General features: G+C 45.9%; 1 protein-coding gene across 7 annotated transcripts in view; it reads left to right on the top strand.

The window, feature by feature from the left end:
• The window catches only part of CHD7 (chromodomain helicase DNA binding protein 7), a 188,535-nt gene extending 180,809 nt beyond the window's left edge, over positions 1–7,726 (top strand). For all 7 annotated transcript variants that reach the window (XM_032316781.1, XM_032316780.1, XM_032316782.1 and 4 more), the window contains 4 exons: positions 1,992–2,213; positions 4,134–4,274; positions 4,478–4,582; positions 5,808–7,726. In XM_032316781.1, the coding sequence (XP_032172672.1) occupies positions 1,992–2,213; positions 4,134–4,274; positions 4,478–4,582; positions 5,808–6,731 (1,392 nt within the window). In that variant the 3' untranslated portion in view covers positions 6,732–7,726. The remainder of the gene's footprint in view (positions 1–1,991; positions 2,214–4,133; positions 4,275–4,477; positions 4,583–5,807) is intronic.
• Positions 7,727–8,471: the final 745 nt, after the last annotated feature.

The raw sequence follows: 8,471 nt of genomic DNA on the forward strand, positions 1-8,471 counted from the left end.
AAGTCATCCTAAAGAACATACTGATGTTTCTCTTTTTCTAAAGTCATATGAGCTACCCAGCCCGAAACTCCTAGTAGAGGTTAGAAGATGTATTTTTAAGTTTTTGTTCATTTTGCTGTCAGATGTTAGAACTTAGGGATTACTCAGTGGATATTGTGGATAGTTGTGTGCGTACACATACAATACAAGGTAAATGCCGATTAATCTATAGATAAACGGAGTAGTGAAGAGGTGTAAAGGTCAGCAGAGTTACTTGTATGGACTGGGACAAATCTTAAAATCTTGTATTATGTCAGAACTCGGACTAGAGACCATTTTGCATTGCCAGGGAAAAGTAAGGACGCAGTCATCGTACTGCGGCAATACACCTGGGAACGTGGTGGAGGCGGTTCTTTTGGGTCTGGCCCCACCCCCACCCCCAAGGACAGGGATGTGAAGAATAAAGGTCTAGCAAGAGCTCGCCCTAGAGAACTCGGTGTTGAAGTTGAGTGACAGATAAATAGCGACGTCCCATAGCTGGGAGGCCTGCCTGGAATGCTTGGGGGCCCAAAGGAAGAATGGAAATGGAGGGAAGAGGATACGGGGAGACACAGATCAGGAAGTTGCCTTAGACATGGCCGTACTTTGGTTAACTTGAAGATTGTATAGGAGTTGGTCCTTTGAAAAGAGGTAGCAGGGAGAATGTATGCAGAGGGACAGGAGACAGAGACTTCCACGGTTGCTGAACTGACAGTCACTGGCCGCCCGGGAATCTGATGAGGAGATCAGGTTTGACAGTAGCGGGCTGGGACACAAGGTGCGATGTAGATCAGGGAGGTTCTCGATTGCCATCCAAAGGACTTGGATTTTATCCTGAAGGTGAGGGGGATTCAATTATCAAAAGCCTTTAAACAGTTGATTTGGTTTTGACCTAGGAAGAGTGCATTTTAGAAACCTGACTCCGAAGTAGCAGTGAGGAAGTCAGAGTCCAGAAGGGTGGGAGTAGGATCGGGGAGACCGTTTAGGAGCACTGCAGTGACATGGGGCCGGGGCGGCGATGAAGAAGGCCTGAACCGAAGTCAGAGCCATGGGAATGGACAGATGGGCTGCCAGAAAAGAAGTCTGGTGGTTAGAGTAACAGTTTGTGGCCCGCCGGCTGGACTTCAGATCGACGCGGTATTTTCAGGGTTGCCACACGGACCTGCCACAAACGTTGTAGCCAGTAAGATCGTATGGTTCAGAGAGTTCTGTGTACAGGTTGGCTGTGGGAACATTCCTTTAATTATAACTTCTTGGGGCACCCGGGTGGCTCAGTCAGTTAAGTGCCCACTCTAAATTAAGGTTCAGATCATGATCTCAGGGTTATGAGACTGAGGCCCCATGCTAAGCTCTGTGCTCAGGAGAAAATCTACTTGAGATTCTCCTTCTCCCCATATACCCCTCCACTCGCACGTGCTTTCACTCTAAATAAAAATAAATTTTAAAAGCTGTGGGGGGGGCGGGCGCCTGGGTGGCTCAATTGATTAAGCGTTTGCCTTCGGCTCACGTCATGATCCCAGGGTTCTGGGATCGAGCCCCACATCAGGCTCCCTGCTTGAAGCACACGTACTCTCTGTCTCTTTCAAATAAATAAATAAACAAGTAAATATAATCTATTTAATGAGGTTATCCCGAGAGCCCCGAGAGAGATTGAGAGGGTACCTTCCATGCATGTCCAGCTCAGACTACCCTGTCTATGGCCTAGTGGCTTGCTTAAGGTTTCAAATATGGACCATTGATGGACTGTGAATTTCCTACCTAATTACCAGTTCTACAGTGTGGAGAATAATATTAAAGTTTCATCTTCTAATTTAATAGCTGTTCCAAAACTGAGATTGTTTCAACTAACTTTTTTCCCTTTTTGGCCCAAGATCCATTATGCTAGGATAGTGTTTTCTTGAGGTAAGAAATCAGGCATTTTTGGAATCTTTCTTCATACGAGAAGAATTGAGAACCCTGTCAACTTTCTGCAGGAGGACGCTGAGGTGACCAAAGCTTTCGAAGAAGATATAGAGACCCCGCCTACAAGAAACATTCCTTCTCCTGGACAGCTGGACCCAGACACGCGGATCCCTGTGATAAATCTTGAAGACGGGACTAGGCTGGTGGGGGAGGACGCTCCTAAAAATAAGGACTTAGTTGAATGGCTGAAGCTGCATCCTTCCTACACTGTTGATATGCCAAGTTACGTACCAGTAAGTACCCCAGAGTTCAGGCGGGAGGAGTCCTGCCCCAGAGTTCAGTCAGGAGGAGTCCTGCGTGGACAGCCCTTGCAGCTCTTCTGCACGACGCAGAGGAGATCCCTGGTCCCTCTGCCTTTTGCTTAAATGTCTCCTTACCGCGGACATTTTCCAGTTTCTGTCACTGTGTATCTTACGTTCGAGAAACTAGCTTCAGAGCTTATGGGCAGCTTTGTAGTTTGTTGAAGACGCCTGTTTTGCACTTTCTTTCCTTTCTCCTTCCACCAAATAAACATGATGTCTTTGGTTATTCTTTCCATCACCTGGTTTCCAGGTGGTCTCACCAGGGGGGTGACACTCATGAATGCACTTTTTTTTTTTTTTTTTAAGATTTTATTTATCTGACAGAGAGAGAGAGATCACAAGGAGGCAGAGAGGCAGAGAGAGAGAGAGGGGAAGTAGGCTCCTCGCTGAGCAGAGAGCCCAGTGCGGGGCTTGATCCCAGGACCCTGAGATCATGACCTGAGCCGAAGGCAGAGGCTTAACCCACTGAGCCACCCAGGCGCCCCTCATGAATGCACTCTTAATTGGTGTCCAGACCAGGTCTGAGCAGCACAGAATACTGTGAAGCTTGTTACTTGTAGAAATTTGACTAGCTAATACAGCCAAGACTTCATTAGTTTCTTCTTCTTTTTTTTTTTTTTTTAAACAACTCCTACTTATGTCCTACATTAAACGGTATCTGTAGATGATTCCATCCTGTAAACTGCTTGCTAGCTGGCAATGCAAATCTTTTACTCCCTGTATACCTAGTGACTGTTTTTTTTGTTTTTAAACTTAAGTGTAGGGGGTTCTCTGGGGGGGTGCAGTCTGCCTTTGGCTCAGGTCATGATCCCAGGGTTCTGGGATCGAGCCCAGAGTAGGGCTCCCTGCTCAGCACCCTGCTCAGTGGGGAGTGTGCTTCTCCCCCCTCTCTGCCACTCCCCCTTGCTTGTGCTCACTCTTTCTCTTGTCAAATAAATAATAATCTTCTTAAAAAAAAAAAAAAAGAAGAAGAAGAAGAACCAAAACTGTAAGTGTAAGATTCAACATTTTATTTTGTTGAGTTCAGCTTTAGTTGAGTTCTTGCCTCTCAGAACATCCCCTCCTGTGTAGGTCTTTTTACCTGTTGCCTCTCAGGTACAGTCTCATAGACGGGACATCATCTCCGTATTTGTCCAAGTCACTGAGTAGAAATTAGTTAGCAAAGGTCCTTGAGAAAGTTTCTTTTGAAAAAACCATGACTTGGGGGTGCCTGGGTGGCTGAGTCGCTAAGTATCTGCCTTTGGCTCAGGTCATGATCCCAGAGACCTGGGATCAAGCCTCACGTTGGGCTCCCTGCTTGGCAGAGAGCCTGCTTCTCCCTCTCCCACTCCCCTGCTTATGTTCCTTCTCTTGCTGTATCTCTCTCTGTCAGATAATAAATAAAATGTTTTTAAAAAAATACCATGACTTGGTTTAAAAAGATATGAACATAAAAATACCATGGCTTGGTTAAGCATTGGAAGAAAAGACTTTAAGCGGGGTTATTGGTAGACAAAAGGAAAAGCAAATACTCAGCTTAGGTGATTGTTGAGTTCCTCAGTGTACAAAGAGAAAAATAGTTTTTCCTTTTAAAGAAAAGTGTGGTTTCTAATAACTAAAATGATTGCTGAAACTTCTATAGCTATTAAAAATGGCTTGACTGAGGGTGCATGGCTGGCTCAGTAGGTAGAACATGTGACTCTTGATCACAGGGTTATGAGTTCGAGCCCCACGCTGGGTGTAGAGCGTACTTGGAAAAGAAAAAAAAAAAGCTGCTTGACTATATTCTCTTTGTCATTTATTCAGGAAAGTAATTACTAAATACATTTTTACTAAATCCATATTTTGGGTTTGTTTGGGGTTTTTTTGCAGAAGAATGCGGATGTGCTGTTTTCCTCATTTCAGAAACCGAAACAGAAACGACATAGATGTCGAAACCCTAATAAATTGGATATAAACACTTTGACAGGAGAAGAAAGGGTTCCTGTTGTCAATAAACGAAATGGAAAGAAGGTGAACGTTTGGGAAAGGGAGTTGATCTCCATATGATTTCTTGTCCCGGAAAGAAGCATTTCATCCTGACATGTTTTTAAGGAAGAACAATAATGTTTCTTCTAGAATATCTGTATATGATATGTGTGTGTGTGTGTAGGTGGGGGTGGGGAGCAGGGGGGATATATGTGCTTTTAGATCATTTTCCAAATGCCTCTCCCCAGATGGGTGGAGCTATGGCACCTCCAATGAAGGACCTGCCCAGGTGGCTGGAAGAGAATCCTGAATTTGCAGTTGCCCCAGACTGGACTGAGATAGTGAAGCAGTCTGTAAGTACGCACTGTGTTTCTGTCAGGAGAGGTTTCTGTACAAAACTGTTGTCCTGAGCTTTTCTTTCTTTACTGTCGACCATCAATTTTTCTATTATAATTTATTCATAGCTTAAAAGAATTGACATAATACATCCTCATTTCTTATATCAGTATATCATTAATCTGAGGTAGATTCTTTGGATGGCTCTGATTTTAAAGGATTATATAGAAATACACGTTCATAGTCTTGAAGGTAAACCTCGCTAAGAGCCCACCTGTGGGATGGAATTCATGGTGGTTGAGATCATTAAGATTAACTGGGACTTTTTTAAAATTTTAAAATAAAGAATACAACTTTGCCTAAAATTTTTTTTCCACTTAAACGTCTTTTTAAGATTAAGTGGTCAATGTCCTGATTTCTTCCTGTTTATTTTTTTAAGATATATAGTAAGACTTCTTATTTTTCTTTTGTGTGTAGTTCTATCAGTTTTAATACACGTACTTTCTCGAACCACCACCACAACCAAAATACAGACCCTTCCACCACCCTCCCCCACCCCACGTTCCCTCATACTACACACCCCCACTCCCAACCCCGCCCCTGGCCCCTCACTGCTGCTGATCTGGTCTCCATCCAAAGTTTTGTCTTTTTGAGGGTGTCCTATTAGCAGAAGCATGAATTCTGTGACCTTCGTAGGATGACTTCATGTTGAGCTTTATCCACGTGGGTTGCACGTGTCAGGAGTTTGTCCTTCCAGTGCCTGCGCCTGCCCCTGGGTGTGGTAGGCCATCACCCAGAGCAGGACGGCTGGGTGGTTTCCAGACTTGGGCACATGGGGGTACAGCTGCTAAAAACATTTGTTTTGGGGTGACCGTAGTTATTGTCTCTCCAGGGTAGATCTAGTACGCTGTAATTTCAGTTAATGTTCCCAGCATCTCATTAAACGTCATGACGTTTTATTGTTCCTGGAGTTCTGGATGCTGGTAGCTTGATATCTCCCTCACCGGTAGAGTAGACGTTAACAGTTTTTCTGCAGTCCTGCATAATTCAGTGAGTTCACATAGTGCAGAGAGATAGACTTTTTGCTTTCCTGAGTTTGGCCAGAGCGCTCCTAGAAGGGGAGAAGTCGCTGCCGCCCTTGCATCCAGAGTGTCTGCTTTCATGCATCAAGAGGGCCTGTCAGGGGATCGCGGTCTCGCCAGCCGCCCTTATAGCCACTGTTTGCCTGTCCGTTTGCTTCAGGGTTTCGTTCCCGAGTCGATGTTTGACCGGCTCCTCACCGGCCCCGTGGTGCGGGGGGAAGGAGCCAGCAGGCGAGGACGGAGGCCCAAGAGCGAGATCGCCAGGGCGGCGGCCGCGGCGGCCGCGGCGGCGGCGGCCTCCACGTCGGGCATCAACCCTCTGCTGGTGAACAGCCTGTTTGCTGGGATGGACCTCACGAGCCTGCAGAACCTACAGAACCTGCAGTCTCTCCAGCTGGCGGGCCTCATGGGCTTCCCCCCGGGACTGGCCACGGCGGCCGCGGCCGGAGGCGACGCGAAGAACCCCGCGGCCGTGCTGCCGCTGATGCTGCCGGGCGTGGCCGGCCTGCCCAACGTGTTCGGCCTGGGCGGGCTGCTCAACAGCCCCCTGCCCGCCGCGGCCGGCAACGCCACGCCGGCGCCGGGCCAGGGGGAGCCGGAGGACGGCGCCTCCCAGGCCGAGGAGAAGGGCACCGAGAACGAGGACGAGAACAAAGACTCCGAGAAAAGCACAGATGCTGTTTCGGCCACTGACTCCGCGAACGGATCTGTTGGTGCTGCTACTGCCCCGGCCGGACTGCCCTCCAGCCCGCTCGCCTTCAACCCTTTCCTCCTGTCCACCATGGCGCCAGGCCTCTTCTACCCGTCCATGTTTCTACCTCCAGGACTGGGGGGATTGACACTGCCTGGGTTCCCCGCGTTAGCAGGACTCCAGAACGCCGTGGGCTCCGGCGAGGAAAAGGCCCCCGACAAGGCCGAGGGGGCCGCCTTCCAGGAGGAGGAGAACCTGGAAGGCAGCGACGCCGAGGAGAACCTGGACAAGACTGCGGAGTCCTCCGTCTTCGAAGACGAAATAGCACAGGGTGAAGAGCTGGACTCGCTGGACGGGGGGGACGAACTAGAAAACCATGAAAATGATGAATAACCAGTTCCAGTTCCAGTTAAAGTGTTTAAAACTTTTGACAAGTGGTAGTCCTACTGTTTACACTCACAGTTAATGTTCATACCTAGTTTTATAAGCTGTTCTGTAACATAGTGTAGCAAAAAAAAAAAAGAAAAAAAAAAGTCCAAGTCATGTTATACAGGTGTGTCAAAAGGTATCTTGGTCATTAAGTATTGTGCAGTGCATTATTTATTATCCCTAGGAGAGATGAAATTTGAGAGGTGATCATGTCTTTTTAAGGAAACTTACATAATGCTCTGCTTTTTTTTTTTCCTTTTCCTTTTGGTACCATTGGTATTATAATAAAGAGCAATTTGTAACTGAGTGGCACTAATGGAAGGAAGTGCTGCTCAAAGGAAGTATGAAGTTATATATTTAATTTTTTAATTTTTAATTTTTTTTTTTTTTTTTTTTTTTTTTGCTGTGAAGGTCAAGATGAAATTTACCATACATATCATTCTTGCTCATTGGTTTCCCTTTTGACTGTATGGGGGTTCCCACACTTGCGCATCCACACACATCCATACACTCTGACAATCTCCACGTTAGTGTGAACGTCTCTGTCCCGAGGCGCAGCAATAATAAGGCAGCTGTTGAATGTGAAGGGTCCCTTTGGAAATTAACCTACTGGGAGGGTTCTTGCCAGACAGAACTACAGTTCCATTGTCTCGTGGTCTTGTAATGCACTGGTATAAACAAAATAAATAGATGAATAAATAAAGAGTGAGAGAAGAAAGAATCAGGTACCTTTTTTAAATTAAAGGACTTTGTTACTTTAGCCACAAAGCTAAAACAGCATTACCTCAGCTCTAAACTAGCCTTGAAGTTTACAGACATGACTTTGTAAATGTATTGTTTTTCTTTGTTGTGATGTCCTTTTATTTTTTTCTTTGAAAACTGCTATCATGTAAGATAAAATGTAAATTGCTGCCAACTGTAGTAATGATGCTTTTAATAAAAGTGACCCATGATATGCAGAGATGTAATTAGAGAATGTAGTGTGTAGGGGAACTGGTGTTCACTCTATTTTTTTGTATTCGCAATAGATGCAAATACAGCACTCTGGCCTTTGTACAGTTTCTTGATATATCCTCTTATGCTAGATTAGCTGTTAGTAATACGCTAAACTGATTGTCTTCAGACGAGACAGGAAGAAAAACCTTAAATTACCTTCACATAATTCCACTCCAGATATCTCCGCGGAACCACACACAAAAACCTCCTATTACTCCCTCAAAAGGGCATCTGAGACTGAGAATACTTTAAAATGTGTGCAGCGTCTGATAATGTGGTACACTAAAGAACAAAAGGGCAAAAGAAAAATGAGGCTTTAATAGGCAGAATATCTAGGTCATTTATCCTTGGTTAATGGGTAGAAAAACACAATGCCGGAGTGTCAGCAAGGGACACAAAGGCACTCTTGGTGTCCTGCAGACCAGTGCTTGATGCCAGAAACTGTGTGGAAAACCCATGTGGAATGAAAAGGGGCCCACTTAAGCTGCCGCGTGCGCACGCGTGCAGTCTGGGGAGCTGCTGATGTGTGCACCCCTCCGCGACCTCTGATATTTGAGGTTAAATATAATTTGAGAGCTACTGTTTTCACCTTTTATGTCACCTGACTGAACACAAAGCCGTTATTTCCGTGCAGCTGGAAACGGAGAGGAGGGGATGTGGATGGAGTTGTGTGTGTGTGTGTCGCCCCCGTCCACGCCCTGTACACAC

The sequence above is a fragment of the Mustela erminea genome, chromosome 16 (genome assembly GCF_009829155.1).
Source record: "Mustela erminea isolate mMusErm1 chromosome 16, mMusErm1.Pri, whole genome shotgun sequence".
NCBI classification, from domain to species: domain Eukaryota; kingdom Metazoa; phylum Chordata; class Mammalia; order Carnivora; family Mustelidae; genus Mustela; species Mustela erminea.